Consider the following 19,853-nt stretch of genomic DNA (forward strand, 5'->3'; position numbering starts at 1 on the left):
TGATAAAGGCAGTTTATAAGTGACAAAAGAGTCTATAGTGGACAGGATTGGTCCTATTAAAGACACTTTTTGGAAGATATTTGTCATTATAATCTGGACCTTGTTTTTTATTTTAATTTTATTTTTACAGCCTTTTTCTTGGCCTCCAAAAATAAAAAAGTAGCGTTTGGGTTGTTTAGAGGTCAAGGATTTTTTTGGTACAATCTGTTTTTGTTTTGGAATGTTTTTTGTGTCATCCATCTTAAGGCTCTCTCACAAATTGTTTTCTCTTCGATTTTTATTTACATCTTCTGTTTTGGCTTAGGCTTTGTGAAATATTCTGATTTTTGACTCTCTTTGCAATGTCTCTCGATTTACGATATTGTCTCATATCGTGGCCTTTGTTTAATGTTTTGTCCTTTGCACATTATTACTACTATGCTCTGTCCCCTTATTCTGTCCTACTTTAAAAAAAGCTGTCTGCCACCTGTGCAGTCAATACAAAATCTGCTTTTGAGTAGCTGTGTTCTGGAGTCCAAGGTGTGCATGACCAGCCAACTGTTCACAATTGCTCCTTAACCACATCCACACTTAAACGTTCTTTAGAGTTTATTTTTTTGTAAAACTTTGCCATAACTGGGAAAATGTGTTATATACTATTTGAAACTGGAAAAAATCAAATTCGCACTTAGAAGATCTGTACAAAATATTTTTCAAAACCTGGCAGGATCTAAACAATAACATTTTAGAATAAACATTTAAATTGAGGAAGCAGGTTCTCTCCCCTCTTTTACTCCATTTATCTTTATTCATTTATTAACTTATCTATTTACTTATTTTTACTAGCTTAAAGTTTTACACTGCCTAGCTCTCTTTCTCAGGGGTGGGGGTCGATTTGTTTTGAACTTTTTTTTTGTAAAACTTGAGTTATTTGTTTGGAATATTATTTGATTTTAATAAAATCAATAAATATTAAAAAATGTGCCTTAATTAAAATTTAATTTGGTTTGTGTATTTTATCATCATGAAATCCTAATAGTTTAATTGCAGCTATACTCCATATTTGGTAATACTCCTAACTAAGTAAGAATTCTGAGTAGGTTTCTCTTGTTTGTGTTTTTAAAATTGGTTTATAAAAACATTTATTGTTTACAGCTATGAACAACTGCTTCTGTGATTCTCTGTTTGTTGGGTTTTACATTTTAAATTTGGCAATGAAAATACCCATTTACTATTAAATCCCATCTACACTTGCTTTATAATAGTGTCATACTAGGAGGCTCTACCCCATGCTCGCTTCGCCCACCATTGCCCCAGGTTTGGTTAACTGGATATACAATTTAAAGAGATTGTTTCATTTCATTCATTTTTTATTTCTTGATATTTGCCAGTAATAAAGCTGTAGTGAATGAGTTATGTCCTTTAAGCCAGCTGCTGCTTGTGCCATGCTGTGTGATCTGCATGTTGCACTGCGCGTCATCATTTAAAAGCCTGTACAGCAGCTGTCCTTTTGTCTCACTTCCTTGTCTTGTGGGACGTTAAAGTGTCTCTGAGAAATTGTTTGTAAGTAGGGCGTGATATGCAAGTAGTCTTGCGGGACTTCAAAGTTTTTTTTTTATTATAATAGAGAGAAATATTTACATTGGCAGATCTATGGCACTCATGGAGGCTGTATCTGTATCCTTTGTACTGCTTGTACAAGGCAACAGTAGTTTTGAAGGAGACTGGAATTAGAAAGTGACATAGAAATATCAGAATTCAAGCAGGGATCATATTCATAAAGACTTCCCATCCAAGTGCTGGCCTGACCCAAATATGCTTAGCTTCAGGTGGACGACCTGTTCTGAAGTGAATGTGTCTGGCTGCTTTTTTATTTGTACTTTTTTGTTACTATGTTAATGTCCACAGCTGCAGCCACAGCAAGAACAAACTTCCAACAGCAAAAAAAAAAAAAATCCTAGTACTACAATAAAAGAGAAGCTGTCTTGTTTTCAATCTAGTACTGGCAATCAGGCGCACAAGTCTTAAACTGTTGGGCATGGAAGCACTATCCCTCACCCCTGTCACTTAGCCCTTTCTACAAAGAGGTTCTGTGCCTATGTGAGATGTGGGAGGAAAGTGCATCACTAGCAGTGCTAATAATGGTAGTAGCAAATAAATATTGAAACAAGTTTCAAATGAAGTGGCTGTTTGAACTGGATATACTAGCAATGGAATGAGCTACTTTATTTGTTAATACTAAAATAAAATGTAAACGTTTTAAATAAAATAAATTTAACATTTAAATTTAAATAAATTAAAATTTTTAAGCACATATCTGTAATAATACAACATATACTGCATCACAGAGACAAGCAGTTACAGCAATGTGGGAAAAACAGGAACTAAATTTGTGTCAGCTGTTTGGTTTAGTAAGGAAACTTGAACTTGTAATAAAAGAGAATAGTTAAATGCTACATTTTCCTGGTTGTATACAATGGCAGTGAAACTTGGACTTTGGACAGAGGAGCAGCACTTTGAGCAATGGTGCCAGTGACAAATACTGAAAATATCTAATGAAGAAGTCTTAAGGAGAGTGGATTGAGTGAAACATCTCTTAAAGGACTTAGCAATAGGCAAGATGACACAGAACATATAACGAGTGGGTTAGTAGAAAAACTGCTGGTGATGATTCTAGAGGTAATCATGGATGAAAGTAGTGGAAAAGGAAGACCAAAAGGAACCTGGATGGAAGAATTCATGAAGCGATCATAATTAAGGAATTACGGCCAAATCAAGGGGCTGGTGAAGAATCTGAGATTTTATGAAACCTCTGATAGAGAACAACACTAAATAATTTTTCTTTAAAGAAAACTGATGTTTATGAACATAACACCTAACGAGGCAAACATACTGAACAGTATATCTGATCATAGATTTGGATGATACCTCAATGTATGTACATTTTTTTTATTTGATATACTTTATTAATCCTTGAGAAGAAACTATGATTTTTACATGACATTTTTGGATTCAGAGCACAGGGTCCGCTGTTGTATAGCACCTCTGTAGTAATTTTCAGGTTAAGGGTCTTGCTCAAGGGAGTGGGATCCCTTCTGTCAATAAAATGATTTGAACTGGCAACTTTCCAGATACCAGCACAGATTCTTAGCCTATGGATCACCACTCTCTCAGTTGCACTTAACTGACTACAAGTAATATCAGTCCATTATTTTCGTAATTCTGGATTTGTACTCATGCTAGACAATAACAAAGTCTGATCACTCATGTAAGATACTATGAAAACAACATGACAGAGGCTGTTTTTACAAGAATTCTTAAATAATGATTAATATATACTGTAACTCATAAGTCTGGTTTCACCTCGGAATCCTTGAGGTTGGGATAAACGTAAAAAAGGGATAGATTTGGACAATTGAAGCACCAGTGGTTTATAACATTTCAAATTTGAATCAATTTGACTCATCTGTTATATTATTCTTTACTAAGTTTTTTTATTATCTAATGATTCAATTATAAATCTTACAATAGCAAATATTACTAAACTAAAAAAGGGATGCTCTGCCAAACAAGACTTTTAAAGCACTTTGTTACAAAAACAGCTTTAAAGATTTTGTTTAAAAGAAAATATCCTGAATTATTAGTAATTTTTAAATTTTAATTGTTAGTATTGAATTTAAGCAGCATCTTTCAGTTGCAGGAAAGAAAATGTCAGAGAATAAAATGTATGTGGTAAGATAAATCATACAGACCTTGACGATATCTTCCCTTATAAATCCTATGTTGAAAATCCCCCAAAATTATATCCTTTATTTTGCTGTTACATTGGAGGAATCCCCATGTCTATCACAAATGAAATTCAAGTCTTGCAATGTACTTATGTAATTTTATCTTTATGAACTTAAATTCCAGTTTACCTAAACAGTAGTTGGGAATTTACTTGATTGATCTACCACTATTTTAAAGTTGCTGTTACTATTAGTATGTATATATTATATATTCTACTTTGAGAAAGGCACAATACTGGTCATTTGAGTTATAAAGGTGAGGTAATTTTAAAAAGCCATGGGATCAGATTGCTGTTTTACAGTAGCTGTGGCAATGAATTGGTATCAAATATTGTGAAATTGCACTGGTATTAAATCCAAAATTCTAGTGCAGTTCCATCCCAAGTGTAGGCAAAATTTGCGTTTTGGAGAGGGATTTAAATATAACTTGTAAGGGTAGTAAGGGATGGTGGAGAGCAAGCATTCAAACTCCTGCCGAGAAAAATAGGCATGTCTTTACACTGTTTATTTTATACAGATTTATGTTCTTTTCATGCAAATTGAAAATTATGACAAGAAAGAATTAGCCTCTGGAGGTTACAACACATATCCTATTAGCTTCATTCTTCAAAAGTTATTTCAAAGGTTGTTTGAATCCATGAAACCACCTCACCAGCTACAACCTGGCATACTGTAAATCTGAATTGGTGCCCCTTCTGATGTAGGTCTTTTGAATATATAGTGGAACCTCGGTTCACGAACGCCTCGGTACACGTACAACTCGGTTTATGACCAAAAAGTTCGCCAAACTTTTGCCTCGGTTCACAACCACACACTCGGTATACGAACAAGCCAGTTTCCCTTTCGGTTTGCGCGCGCTGATGATCTCCGCACGTGTTGCATTGTTCTCGGTCAGACGTGAACTGCTGAACTGCTGCAATGTAAGAGATAGAAAGAGAGAGTAGGCAGGCTCGTGTGCTGATGAGAGAGAGAGAGAGAGAGAGAGAGACAGAGCAGGCAGGCTCGCGTGCTAGAGAGAGAAAGAGAGAGCGCGTGCAGCTGAGAGCGAGCCTGTACGTGCAGCTGAGCAGGGAGAATGGGTGTTTGTCAGTGTTATTCAATGTTTTTACATTAGTTTACTATTGCACTGTGCATTCTATGGTGTCATTAACTCTATTTGTGCTTAAAAATATTTTAAAAAATATATTTACATACAGTTTGTACGGTCTGGAACGGATTAATTGTATTTATATACAATCCTATGGGGGAAAATTGCTTCGGTTCACAACCAATTCGGTTTACGACCAGAGGTTTGGAACGAATTATGGTCATGAACCGAGGTTCCACTGTACAATGATTTCTTTAATTATTACTCAATACTATGACAAGCTCACAAGACACTTTTCAGTCTTTATGCTTTTCACATATATCTATAAACTTCTGAACATTTGCTTGAATTCTCTGTTCCAGGTCCAGGTCCACTGAAGATTGTGTTCTCGATAGTGGCTGCACTTCTACTACTACTGCTGCTAGCACTGCCTCTGCTATTGAGGTTCTTCTGTTATGTGAAACCCAGAATTTCTGATCTTCACTTTCCTAAAACTTTGGTATGTAGACAATGTCACCCTCTTAAGCACACAAATGAAATAATCAAACTCTCTTTGACACTATGAGAGCATTAGAATATTACAACAACTTTGACAAGAATGAGCTTTTCAGCCTAACAAGGCCTGTCAAGCCCTATTCACCTAATTTCTTAAGAATTAGATTTATCTGCACCTCCTGCACCTTACTAAGATTGTGACCTTGTTGTTTGGAGATATGTATTCCTGTTAGAGTTGCTCTAAGGAGTGGAGTCAAACAAAGAGAGCAATCTATAATTGACCTTCATAAATGTTCTAACTAAATTGAACAGATAGATTCTTGCACAAAACAGAGATACTTAGCCCACCTGGATGAAGGTCTGGCAGTTGCTTTTGCTGGAGAATACCCTTTGGGCTTAACTTAAAGAAGGTTCACAGAGCTACCAAGTGGGCTCACCACCCACAAGATGAACAGTGAAGCTCAGGTCTCTCATCAGTTAGGTCATTGGTAAGAGTGAGATGGGCCTAGTTCTACAAGACCTTAGCATTGGAAAGTAGCCCTTGGGATGTGAAACACAATTTTTCTGGCAGAGAAAGAGTTGGAATTCATTTAGTAGAATGAAAAATTCCTGTTAGATATGGTCCAGATGGACTTTAAGTTCTTACTAGTGTAAGCTGCTGCAAAAAGCTGTGGCCGCACCCCTAGACCACTTGGTGGACACCAGTATGTTAACATAAGCTATCAAGCTGAAGGAAGTCCTTCATAACTGGAAGGGCCCCAGATTTGACAGAAATCTAACGGCAGGATATGCATGTATGAGTAGAGCTCAGTGAGACTCTTGTAAATGACTTTCAGGTGATCTCAAAGAGATTCTGGCAAACCAGTTGATGACTTAGAAAAGGTAGGTGGGATACTGTCCTGGATGTTCTTGGCCATACTGAGAAAACAGTGACTTCAACATGGGGATACAATTTTGTGTTGGAAAGAAAACTGTGAGAATTCCTATGCCTGATGAATATGCCTCAGAGGAGGCAGTGCAAGATGTTTAGGCTTATATTTGGTGTGGTGTTCATCTCTTTGAGGACCTGAAAAAGACTTATGATCCTCAGAGAGGTTTGTTTGGAGGTACTTCAAAAATATGGACTTCCAGACCTACTACTGTATGCTCTACATTTTCTTTTATTGTGAGCACAGCACTACAAAATAGATGGTTTTGTTTCCACTATAATGTTCATGGGCAGAACATGAAGGTCAACAAAGACATTTATTTCTATAGCATATTTTCATACAAAACAATGTACAGTGGAACCTTGGATTGCAAGCATAATTTGTTCCGGAAACATGGTTGTAATCCAAAACACTCATATATCAAAGAGAATTTCCCCATAAGAAATAATGGAAACTCAGATGATTCATTCCATCCATCCATCCATCCATCCATCCATTTTCCAACCTGCTGAATCCGAACACAGGGTCACGGGGGTCTGCTGGAGCCAATCCCAGCCAACACAGGGCACAAGGCAGGGAACCAATCCCGGGCAGGGTGCCAACCCACCGCAGGACACACACAAACACACCCACACACCAAGCACACACTAGGGCCAATTTAGAATCGCCAATCCACCTAACCTGCCCAAAACTATTAATATAAAAATGATTAACACAAAATATAAAGTAAAAATACATAAAACAAATTAACCTGCAATTTACCTTTGAAAAGAATCATGGCTAGTGTGAGGGAGAAGAGAGAGAGGAGGGTTATTGTGTAGGATGACTCTAACAGAATCCCTGCTATCTGTTGGAATCTTCTTCTTTTTTTGTAACTTTAACATGGAACTTATCCAATGACAGTTGCTTTTGCCTGAAGAGTCCCTACACTTGGACACAAAATATAAAAATGCTTTATGCACTGTAAGGTTTCTAAACTCTTTTGGGATTCCACCCAATGGGACAACACACAGAAGAGCATCCCGAAGCAACTGCAGGCTCCCAGCACTGTAGCAGTTCTCCGTAAAAGCGAATCCGAAAAGATTGCGGACATGCTATAAGTGCTTGCCATTGATGGGTGATACAAGAAACATTATAAATGCGCAAGGCACAGTATTATTTGGCCACTAACCTGGCCATGACCTTGCCTGACTGCTGTGTCTGTATATAGGAGAGTGGTAGATCCCACTACAATAAATAACTGTGCTGTTCCTGTTTCAAGCTGAATAAAGCTGGTTTTGCTAAAGTACTGAGACTCAGCTTCGTGTTTTGGGGTGCAAGACAGGGACTCACACGTTACAACACACACACGTGGTCACAATGCTATAGTAAACAGTATACACTCGTACGGATGTTGACTATATGAGTGAGGCACGCCGACTGAGACCGAGAATTACCCACAATCCCGCAGCGAGAGAGAGAGAGAGAAGAACAAGCAGCTCAGTAACACTCAGCAGACAAAGCGTATACATACTACTTGTATTGCAAGACCTCGCTCGTTTATCAAGTTAAAATTTATTAAACATTTTTGCTTGTCTTGCAAAACACTCACAGACCAAGCAATCCAAGGTTTTACTGTAGTAGCGTAAAGTGCTTTACAAGACTTCAAAGAGAAAGTTACATGAAATAAACAATTAAGATTAGGAAATAATATTAAAGAATAAGTAATAGAAAAAGGTAAGGTCAGAAGGCCGGGAGGACAGAAAAAACAAAAAACTCCAGTTAGGCTGAAGAAAAAAACAACATCTGCAGGGGTTCTTAGGCCAAAGGACCACACGGCCCCCACTGGGCATTCTAAGATAAGTGTTCTTAAATCAATCCTTTTTGATTTTAGATTTTACATGATAAGATTTGATGAAGATGGTCTCATGGACAGCTGAGACACCCACCTTCATTCCATCACCACAGGTGGCTGCATATTGCCTTGATCTGGTGGTAGTGGCACAGATCGCCACCACAGAAGAACTGGAATAGACTTCAGAGAATAGTAGAGATTAATGCAGATTGTGGATCATTGAAGATCATGATAATTCTATACCCATGCAATCTATTAGGAATACAATTAAAATGTAGCTATGAAAAAGGCAAATTAAAATAATGGACTTTTACCATTTTTTTAAATGTTCCACAGTATTAACCTGGCAAATTTCCATTGGTGAATCATTCCAGATTTTAGGTGCATAAAAGCAAAGGGCCGCCTCACCACTTACAGTATTTTAAGCCTTGCTTTTGGAATTATAAGCAGACCTCCATTTAAAGATCTAAGGTTATGACTTGGAGTGTAGGGGGACAGGCATTCCAAAATATAGGGCAGAACAAGATTATTTAAGGCTTTATAAACCATTAATATTATTTTTAAATCAATTCTGCAAGACACAGGTAACCAATGTGACGTTGCTGAAACTGGTGAGATGTGCTCAAATTTTCTTGTTCTAGTTACTGTAAGATTCCAGCTGCTACGTTCTGCACTAATTCTAACTGATTGATGTCTGCCTTAGGTAGTCCTGTTAGTGCGTTATAGTAATCTAGTCAACTAAAAATAAAAGCGTAAACTAATTTTTCAGCGTTGTAAGAGGTCTAACTTTTGCTATATTCCTTAAGTGAAAATGCAGTTGTAGTAATCTGGTTAATATGCAATTCAAAGTTTAGGTCAGTGATAACCCCTAAATTCTTTACCTCTGCCTTGACTTTTAAACGTAAGGAATCAAATTTAATTCTTAATACCCTTGCTATTTCCATGTTTGCCAACCACTAAGATTTCTGTTTTTTCCTTATTTAGTTTGAGAAAGTTTCTACTCATCCAGTCAGAAATACAGCTAATACTGTACATTGGATTAGAGAGCTAAGTGAATAAGGGTCATCAGGGGCTATAGATAAATAAAACTGCATGTCATCTGTATAGCTGTGGTAGCTCACCTTGTGCTTTGAGATAATCTGATGTAAAGGAAGCATGTAGATTGAAAAAAGCAGTAGACCCAGAACAGATCCTTTTGTGGTACAGCATATACCATATCATGGATCTAAGAAGCATAGTTACCATCACTAACAAAGAATTTTCTACCTGTTAAATATGACTGAAACCAATTTAAGATGCTGCTGGGGAGGCCCACCCATTGTCTAAGGCGATTTATAAGAATACTGTGGTCTATGGGTCAAAACCTGCACTTGAGTCTAAGAAAACAAGAACAGATATGTTGGATTCTGTGGGTGCCACCAGGGGGTGTTGTGTGGACTGGTGAGCCCTTCTTTGTCGGGCTCCCACCTCACATGGAAGTGCTTCCGAACCACAGCTTTGGGACACAGGAAGTGCTTCCAGGTGTAATATAAAAGGAGCTGCCTTAGTTGGGAGGAGGAGAACAATGCCTCCTCTGAGGACTGGGAGGAGACAGAGATAAAGATAGAAGACAATGCAGCTTTGTGCTGCTTTGTAAGTGTGATTATGGACTGGGAAACTCTTACTCAAAGGGTTTCCCACAATAAAACTCTTATGTGTGGCAACTTGTGTCCAGAGCCTGTTTGTGTTGGGTGTTTGGGGAGCTGGAACACCCCCTGGTGGCCACACATTTTTAAGGCAAGTACTACAATCCAACTGATTTTTTAAAATATTAACAAACTTTGAAGCTGCAGATGTATGAAAATTTAATTTTTTAACAAAATGTTTCTCATTAGTTGTAGTTATCAGTATTTTTACATTCAATAATATGCACAAATGGGCTGATATGCACATATCCACAACCTGCCTCACGTAAACTTTTAATCCCTTTGAAATCACTAAATCTGGCAAGTGTCTTCCTTTATGTATGGGCTGGCTGATATGCTAACTAAGATCAAAACTGTACTGTAAGTTCATGAATTCTCTTGCTTTTGGGTCACTTTGGTTATCCACATGAAAATTGAAATAGCCTACAATTAGGAATCTGGCATAGTTATTTTTATAGATACCGAGTCTGAGAATTCCTCAAAGGAAGCTACATTATATTTTGGAGGTCTATAAAAGGTCAATGTGAGAGACTATGGCACTCCTTGAACAACCCGGCAAGATTCTCAAAAGATGCAAAACCGGAATCTTTACAGTTCAATTGGCTTGAATAAATACATACTAAACCACCACTGCCTTGGTAAACCGAATAAATAAAGCTGTAAATCAGAGGTGCTGCATCAAGTAACACTGCCGCGCCACCAGAGCTGAGCCACATTTCACTTAATGTAAGAAAGTCAATTTTCCTATGTGGACGAAAAAGGCACACTGAAAGCAGGCAGATAATATTTCTCAATTCTCTTTTTTATTCATTCAGAGTCACAGTAAGTAGAGATTCAAAAGAGCATAACTTATTGCCGCAAAGCTCAATTGAACACCGAGAAAAAATTAGGAGGGGTTTTTATAATTCAGCATTTCATGATTAATAAGACAGAAAGAACATCCTTATCAAAACAGTAAAGTTAAACAATATGTCTGTTGAGCTAAGCATTATCTGTGTTATTATTATTATCTGTGTTCTCAAAGCTAAGCACAGGAGAGATGCCTTTGCATAAACTACATGTACTTTCTGCTGCCTTGTGACCTTGTCCCTGAAACATTCACTCTGAGAAAGGGAAAACAAGAAACAGCTTACATTTTATTCATGTGGACACTATTTCTCCTGTACCCTGGAATAACATATTTTTGTTAGTTCATAAGCCAAGCTTCTCTCACTGGCAAGTCACAAAATAGTTATTATAAAAATTCTAATTTACTAAACACACAAAATACATGGTGCTGAGGAGAACATTCTTCTTCTACACCTATCACTGATAAAATTGTTAATATAAAAAGTCTAGCTGGTGTGACGAATGGTCGGGTCCCATGCCCGGCCGGGACGCCCCTGCTGCTTATGTTCTGGGGGAGCAACCATGGGCAGCCCAATACCTCCCCTGGGACGCTTGGTGGCAGCCTTCGTGGCCAACGGTGATTCACCAACCTCCCGCAGGGCTCCATGGGAGATGGAGTCCTCCACAGCCTGGTTGGGGCCTGGGGTGGCCGCTAGGGGGGGCTGTCTGGTTTCAACAGCCCGGCTGGACGAATCTTCAGCCCCACCCGGAAGTACAGTTAGGACCAGGTGGTCAAGCACCTGGAACGGTTCCGGGTGGGCTATAAAAAGGGCCAGCCACCATCACTCAGGGGCCAGAGTCGGGAGGAGGAGGAGGACTAAGCTTCAGGAGGAGTGGCGTTAGAGGAGAAAGGATTGTTGGTGTGTTGTAGAAGTGCTTTATGTGTATTGCCTGTGGGTCACGGGGAAAAGTCTTGTTGATTTTGTATGTGCCTCTCTGTCCATCTGTGTCAGGTCAGGCGCCTATACAGCGCTTCTGTTACACTGGTTAATTCTGTAATATTTAGTAAAGCTAAATTTTAAGGTCTTGGAAGAACAGAGCTAAATCTGAGTTTTAAGACAGCTTGAAATGGTAATTAAGTGATTCATGTTTAGGCTGCTTTATGTGGATTTTTTAATCTGTTGTTATAGTTCTAATACAGAGAACATCTATAGGTGAAAAAGTAAGTAAATTGTTCACATTTATACCGTTTTGTCCAGGTTTTTTATTTAGACTGTGGTTCTTAATTATAGTGCTAATACAGTGCACATCTAAAGGTGAACTCACACAGAATTATCACATGCTAACACAGCATTTTAGAAAACATTAGGACTAATATTACATAATCAAGAAAGATACATTACCTTCAAGATATTGTCAGAGAGAACCTGGGTGCCGAATCTGTTTGGGTGCAGACCATATTGTCTTCTAGCTGTCCATAAAACTGATATTTTGTTTCTTGCAGAAGCCTCTCAACCAGTTGTTCAAGGCCAGCAGTCAACTATAGGATTCATCTGACCTTCTTGCCAAAGGCAGAGGAACTTAAATTTCTGTCCTTCATGGCTTGAATTAGTGCTGAGATGTCTGTCTCTAGAACCCCTGACTATTGTTTACACCTCCATGGAGTACGATGGTGCCAACAGCCCTGTCCTTGTGCTTCTTGATGACTATCTGGGCTTTTTTCATAATATCCCATACTCTTGCACCGGACAAACAAGAAACAAAAGTTTTATGTTTAGGGCATGAAATATTGAGTTGACCTACAGCTGAATCCCCAATAACAAGTACATCACCAAAGTTTGCCAGCATGGTGGAAGAGCGAAGAGAGTCAACATGATTTTGGATGGTGCCATTTGCCTGAGACAATGGAGTTGACCTAACCTTGAGTCCTCACCTGCATTGCTGAAAGAACCAGGAGGATAGTGAAACTGAGGAAGAGGGTTATAGCAGTGATGGCAGTACTGTTGATGTTGTAGTAGTGATGAATAGGGATGAAGTTTTGAATTTAGTGTTTAGTCTATATTCACATTCTCCACCCATGCCACAAGTATTGGTAGTGACCCAAAGAATTTTCATTTTATTGTGATCAAAAGATGAATAATGTATATAAAATAGAAAAAAAGTAAGTTACATCTCAGCTTACCAGTGAGAGTGGATGGAAATTTCTCAGGAGGAGCAGTATATGGAACTCAGGTCTTCCCTGCTCAGGTTATTGGTGCTGTGACCGTCACCAAGAAAAAAAATAACCTACCTGGTAGTCATCACTTTATTTTTTAAGTAAGCGATGCTTATATCAGTGGTGACACCACTAGATAGATAGATAGATACTTTATTAATCCCAAGGGGAAATTCACATACTCCAGCAGCAGCATGCTGATAAAGAAAATATTAAATTAAAGAGTGATAACAATGCAGGTATACAGACAGACAATAACTTTGAATAATGTTAACGTTTACCTACCCGGGTGGAATTGAAGAGTCGCATAGTGTGGCTCATATAGGCCTATGCCAACCCACTTTGCTCATTAGCATACTCTATTTTGTACCTTAGCTTTTTCGATTTAAATGAAAAATAGCATATGCAGCATACATACATTGTAATATACATGGCTTGGCAAAAGTAGGCTTACAGTTGTTCGTATGGAAAAAGATGTGTAGGTTATGATTATTATAATAGCTTTATTCACTCAATAGCTTTAAGAAGAAGAAGACAAATAATACAATAATTAATAAGTAAATAATAAGACAAGAATAAACTTTGTTTTTTGTGTACCCACAACTGTAAATCTACTTTGGTCCAACCCTGTACATCTCCCTTGATTGAAATATTAATTAAATGTAAATCTAAACACCAAACATGCCAGTGTTACAAGCATATACATTAGAACAAAGTGCATGGGATTGAAAAAATAATTCATTACAACTGTTATAATGGAATTGGACCACAGCGCGTCCTTTAAACACATGCAGCTGAACAAGATGACTGTGGAATACCGAACTCGATGGCTGAATCTTTTTTCTTGTTGTAAGCATCAATGGCAGTGAGAAGTTCCGTTTTTTTTGTAAAGTAAATTGCTGCCATCAGTGCTAAAGGCAATATGGATAAGAGCACACGCCTCTTGAGTTAGCAAAATGACGCCCCCCGGTTTCCATAAAACCAAAATTTTTTTTCCAAAAAAATTAAATGTGGTCAACGACTTACCAAAATAAATTTGAACATACCCAGATGTTTATCTGTCATAATTTGGTGTTTGAAATCGTGATTTTAGTCTTTTTTTGTAGGATCCTGAAGTTATGGAGGGTTTTGAAGCTCTCCTACTTTTCCTGATATATGGTGTTTATTTTCAACATCAATAAATGAAAGGTTTGCCTTACATAACAATAAAATATGTTTTTTTTCCTTCAAAGGATTTTCTCAAAAAAGAAGCCACTCTGAAAAGCAACAACAGACATCTGAATGTCACCTCAGAGAGGAGTAACATCCTGCCTCACTACACACCAATCCTAATTATCTCCTCTCAGAGTCCTGCTAGACAGAGGGCCGAAGGCGAGCAACCGGAGCAACTTCTGCAAGATGGTTATGGTGGCAACAATGAAGAATATAACAGTTACCCGACTGATAGTCTGTTTGATGAGCCTCTTGACCAGAAGGGCTCTTATCAAACAGATGGATTTTCACACTTGTGTGAGGAGTATTGTGACAAAGACGACTCTGAAGGATTAGCACAGCGTAGGGGATATGACAGTAAACAATCTCGTTTTGGGAGTGATCTAGAACTGAAAAGGGAGGGTGATCTGGAAAGTTACTTTCAAGGTTCACAGCCTCAGTCCAAGGATCCAGAAGACACTAAAAATACAGACCTGCAGAAAGATGTTCCACTTTCTTCTGTGAATGTTTTCACTGATGAAGGGGAAAAGCTTTACTTGTGTGACAGAAATTCTTTAAGCAACGATTTATCCAAGGTACTACTCACTGAACCTTACAGCACATACAAGGAAGAATGTCATAATCTGATGGTATGTAGAGATTTATTACCCAGAATGTTCTCAGAGGAGGATATTGACTATCAAAAGTCATACCAAGATCTCTCTTCAGGATACAGGGATTGCTCTGATTTGCTAAATCTGGATGCTTTTGCTGCGTTGGAGTTGTACACAAGGACTAAAAGTGAGCCTTCTTATGGTGGGTATGAGAGTCGTCCTAGCCCCTTTATGTCCTGACAAACATTAGGAATAATGTCAAGAGAATTATGGCTTCCAATTTCCTCTCCTTTAGGAGAAAATCAAGAAACAACAAACTGCTTTAACAAGAGCTTAAGTAAAAGATTATTTTTACATTTGGAAGAGCGACTGTTTATTTCTAAAGCTCAAGGCTTAGATTATCGTAATTTAAATTCTTCAAGAACATACATACTCTGGTCATAATGTTTTTACCTTAGTGCTGATGAGGTCAATGACAACTCTGAAACAGCAGAGGTCACACAGGTTACATGATTTTAACAATAATATTCTGGAAAACGTCAAACTGCTTCTTTTTCAAATTGTCAGAAAGTATAGGGTGGTCCAGATCTAACTATGCAGCTTTTAATGCAATTCAATAATTGCATAATTAGATCTGGACCATCCTGTATATCTTAAAAGAATTAGCAAGTATCCACAACAGTGCCTTCAGGTATTTGTTCCATCCAGCTTCATATCCTGTTAATGATATTATTGTTTAGTTGGTGTTTTGTTTCTTCTCTTCTTCTTCGTCTTCTTCTTCTTCATCGTCTTTTCTCACTTCTGTGTGTCCACCTTCTTGAAACAGCTTGCCTCTGCACCTCCTTGCCACTCAGGCCCTTTTCCTTCTGATCTTCTTCAACTTTACCAATCCACCTCCACTTTGGCCTCCCTCGCTTTCTCTTCCCCTATACTTCCATTCCCATCACTCTTTTGCCCACATATTCATTGTCTCTCCTCATTACATGTCCATACCTCTTCAGTCTACCTTCCTGTACTTTCTTAGATATCTCTCCCACTTTTGTTGTATCTCTGATTGTCTCATTTCTTATTGTGTCCTTTTTTGTAACTCCACACATCCATCTCAAGCTGTAGTGTGAGGTTTACATTAATTAGAAATTTAGAAATTGTTGCATTTTTGCTTCCTTAATAGTATACTAATAATGACAATTAACAATTGAGCAAAGTATGCACAGGACTGGAGTCTCACAGGACTGGAATTGAAAATCATTACCCTAGAATTTAGCATTCATTGCTAGAAGATGAAGAACATCTAATTTTCAGGACACACCATTTCCTTTTTAAATTCAGCTAGGCAGCCAATGTTTATGGTGTAAAATGGTGCAAACCTTAAAACTCTTTCTGCATAGTTTGAAAATGTACAAACCATCTCCAATTTGGGAGATAAAATGTCTCATTTCAAAATTACTGACATTTGTGGGCCAAATCCCAAAATAATGTGGGTACTGGACAACAGCAGCAGCCCCTGCCCATGTTTGAAGACAACAGGGAAAAACCTCTGCAGCTTTCCATTAACTTAAAAAAACAATGCAATACCTCGGCTTATCTTAATTATTTATTTCTCATTTGGGACTGCTCTTTGACTTTTTAGAAAGAATACACTGTATATTTTTATAGTAAATGAGAACAAACTCACCTCATTTGTGTGTCTTTCTTCTGAAAATGCTATGATGGCTCATTTCAACTGAACTAAATCAACACTTAGAATAAGAGCAGACAATTTGGTCATCATGAGTTTTACCTTATGGAGAGCGGATCTTCTTACCAAAGCCCAAAAACTAGTGTTCCCATGTGGGAAATTGATTAGATACTGTTTTTAGTTTTCTTTTTCTCTCTATTAAGCAGGGCCTTCGTGAATCTTTTCGGTCAGGCTGGCACATGCACTCTTTTCTGTCTTCTTTATAGAAATTTGTACGTTTACTAGTGTGCGTCAGGCAGTGGGATCTACGACCCTGAGACGTGAGTATAAAATGTCACAAATAGGAGAGTGAAATTACATGACAGTGCATTATAATGCAGGGATAACTTGTTATGTTGCAGCCACGGTTTATTCCCTCACTTTACTGTATGTTTATTTCTGTTCTATGGTTATTTCTGTTGTTTTTGAGATAACATTTCTCATGTTTTTGTTAATATATAAATTATGTTAATATTATTTTTATTTATTGTTTAGTATTTATGTATTATGTGTTTAGTGTGTTTCCCCAGGAGGTGGAGCTGCCCTGACCTCACCTCTATTGGGACCACACTCAGTGGTAATATTCAGGTAGAAGCTCCTGCATCGGTTCAGTGGTTATGCAGGAAAAAATGGATTGCAGTTTTTGAAAGTACATTTCTTGATTTTCTGGTTATACTGGATTTAGTTGCTTTGTCTTTGGATTATGAGTGTTGAATAATGGATTGGAGTTGTTAGCCTTGGGTTGCCTTTTTTAGGAATTTTTTTTTCACGTCTGCCTTATTTATGTGCTTCTTTTTTGTTTATATAAATAAAGTCTTTACTTGTAAAGATGAATAATTTGCCTTATCTCTCAAGCCAAAAGTTTTTTTTTGTTTGCAATATCCCTCGAAGGGCATTTTTGTGCATTTTGAATATTTAAAGAATTTTTTTTGAATTTTGAAAACCCTGTGCCCCATTTTGGGCCTGTGAAGCAGAAGCCTACCTGTTAGGTTTAGGTGTAGGCTGCCCAGGGTGAGGCCTACAGTAGCTGTAGCCAGGTGAGTGAAGGTCTTGTGCCCATATTTATCAAGCATCTGGCTCAAGATGGTGATGCAAATTTGGCCCTGTTATTAGGAGTTGGAGTAAAGCTTTTTATCAATTTTTGTAATTTAGGAAATTATTCCTAACTTCACCAGGATTTAGAAGATCTGTCCTTACTCACTAAGAGCAACCAGAAGATGGCATTCAGCATGCATATTCTGGGAAAGGTGGAATGTTTTGGAAATGGTGAACAACAATGAACTCATAAAATGATATTTCTTTGACGGAGGTGGAATAATATTCATCTTCTACATCAAATGATCACTCCCATCTATGCAATGAAGCCATGCTTTTTAGGCTGAAATTAAAGTGTTGGTAACCTTGCAATTTTTTGCCGTAGGGAAAATGCAGCTTTGCATTATCAATCATTTACGCATGTCACACCCAAACATTTCTCAAATTCTGCACCAAACATTGAATGTTATAGAATATGTGAGGTAATACGTAGGTGTATACATTTTCCTACCATTCCTCATGAGGTAATGTTAAAGCAAGCTGTAGTCTTGCAAATCCCTGATTTTCCTGGAGTTGTTGATGTGATTGACAGCATGTACATAAGGATGAAGTGTGGATGAACATATATATGTGAATTGCAAGTGATATTACAGTATCAACATGCAGGTGGACATGGATGCAAACTTTATTATATTACCCTGAACATATTTAGGCTGGATGGGTGATTGACAGAAAAATGTCACACACGTATGCTGGGTTTTTCATTCCATGAAGCTCTGGAAGATTCATATTACACTTTAGACACTTGGGAAGGTTCACGAAGGCAGACACAGACTGCCAGGGCATTGAATAAATAAAGCCTCATGGAAAATAATGGGGGATCACGGAGATAGCCAGACGCATCATGCGACTATGGAAGATGATTGGGAACACCAGAAGAGCAAATGCGGCTTCAGTAACTGTTAACTTTATAAGGCACTTTCAATGGCCATAACGGCGGGAAGGTGATTCTTCTAAAAGTATTGCTGTGGATGATTCATTGCTCAATAACTGAGGATATTCCCATTATTGGTGTTTCATCTCATTTGCCGTGTGTCTCGGCCTTTCCATCTCAATGCTCATTATTGTATTATTCTTGATGTTGTTGCAAGTGGCCTTGTTCAACGCATGACTCTAGAGTACCTCATGAGAGTGCCATTAACCTTTCATTTGAATATAATCAGGTTGCTTTTAGTATTATTATTTATTATTATCTTTGTGTTAAAGCCTTAGTGATAGTATCAGAAATCTATAAAGCATCATCATGATTTCAAAGGAAACTGTAAAACATCATAATGAGTGCCATTTTGTAGTTGGAGTGCCATAAAATCATGATGCCATTCATTTTCAAATGTGAACTTCTCCTCCTAGCTGTGAGCAAGTGTAGGACACTCCATAAATACTTATCGTGTCTTACACTGGAGTAGGACTTTTAGTGCAGCTCCTAGGAGCAATTCTGATACATATGGGCACTGGTCTGGTTTTGCTCCCTTTTTGAGGCCTACCACCCTTTTTCGCCATCTTATCTGTGGTGCTTATCACTACATAACTGTGCCATGTCAAAGATAAATAGCTGTGTTAGTCTGTGGGCTTTAAAACTTGCCCACAGAGACCAATGTGTGTTTTCTTCAAATATTCTGGTTTCATCTCACATGCCAAAGATGAGAATGTTATGTTAAAGTGTAAATTAAAATTCTTCCATTTTGAAAGTCGCTTAATCTGTGCTGCTTTTACTAGATGCAGTGGTGATAAGCTCTGGCTCCCCAAAACTGGAAGGATGTTTGATTTAATATTCTTTGCTGTTGACTATAAAATGATTTAAAAATATATTGCTCGAGTGCTAGACAGGATCGTCAGAGTCCTAAACAGACCAGTTAACATGGATTAGCCTCTCAACGATTACCTGCTCAATTTCAGAAATTGTTATTTTTCTTAATCAATAATCTTATGTGGAGCTGCTTTATTAGAAATGCTGGTATGGAGACCACCAAGTCCTCATTTTGGAAGTGATCTCAAACAATATATCACAGAGTCTGGGATGCAGTTGGCTTTAACCCAGCTGACCTAGCCATACCCTGTAAATATAAATTTAACAACGAGGTTGAAGCAGCTGACACATTAAATTCTTCTGGTGTACACTGTGGGGAACATTTGCCAGCTCTGTAAAAGAAAATTGTACAGAAATCTTAAATAGTTTCTCATATAAAATGTGGAACTAGCTGCTTTGCCTTGCAGGTGATAACAGAATCCAGGACTTTTTCTTTTTTAATTTCCTGTTCCTGTCAAACGTTTCCTTACTGTTATAAATTTCTTGATAGCCACTGCTGTTCCTATGGGACCTTGTAGATGACATCAGACCTTATAAGTGAAGTTACTGAAGACTTAAATATGGAATTGAAATAGTGGAGCTACTGTAT

At 37.8% G+C, this 19,853-nt stretch overlaps 1 protein-coding gene across 1 annotated transcript in view; it reads left to right on the top strand.

The window, feature by feature from the left end:
• Nucleotides 1-15,008, top strand: part of LOC114658168 (uncharacterized) — a 52,985-nt gene extending 37,977 nt beyond the window's left edge. Inside the window, exons 6-7 of the mRNA XM_028810252.2 lie at nucleotides 5,217-5,353; nucleotides 14,073-15,008. Of these exons, the coding sequence (XP_028666085.1) occupies nucleotides 5,217-5,353; nucleotides 14,073-14,885 (950 nt within the window). The 3' untranslated portion in view covers nucleotides 14,886-15,008. The remainder of the gene's footprint in view (nucleotides 1-5,216; nucleotides 5,354-14,072) is intronic.
• The last annotated feature ends 4,845 nt before the right edge of the window (nucleotides 15,009-19,853 follow it).

The sequence above is a fragment of the Erpetoichthys calabaricus genome, chromosome 9 (assembly GCF_900747795.2).
Source record: "Erpetoichthys calabaricus chromosome 9, fErpCal1.3, whole genome shotgun sequence".
Classification (NCBI taxonomy): Eukaryota; Metazoa; Chordata; class Cladistia; order Polypteriformes; family Polypteridae; genus Erpetoichthys; species Erpetoichthys calabaricus.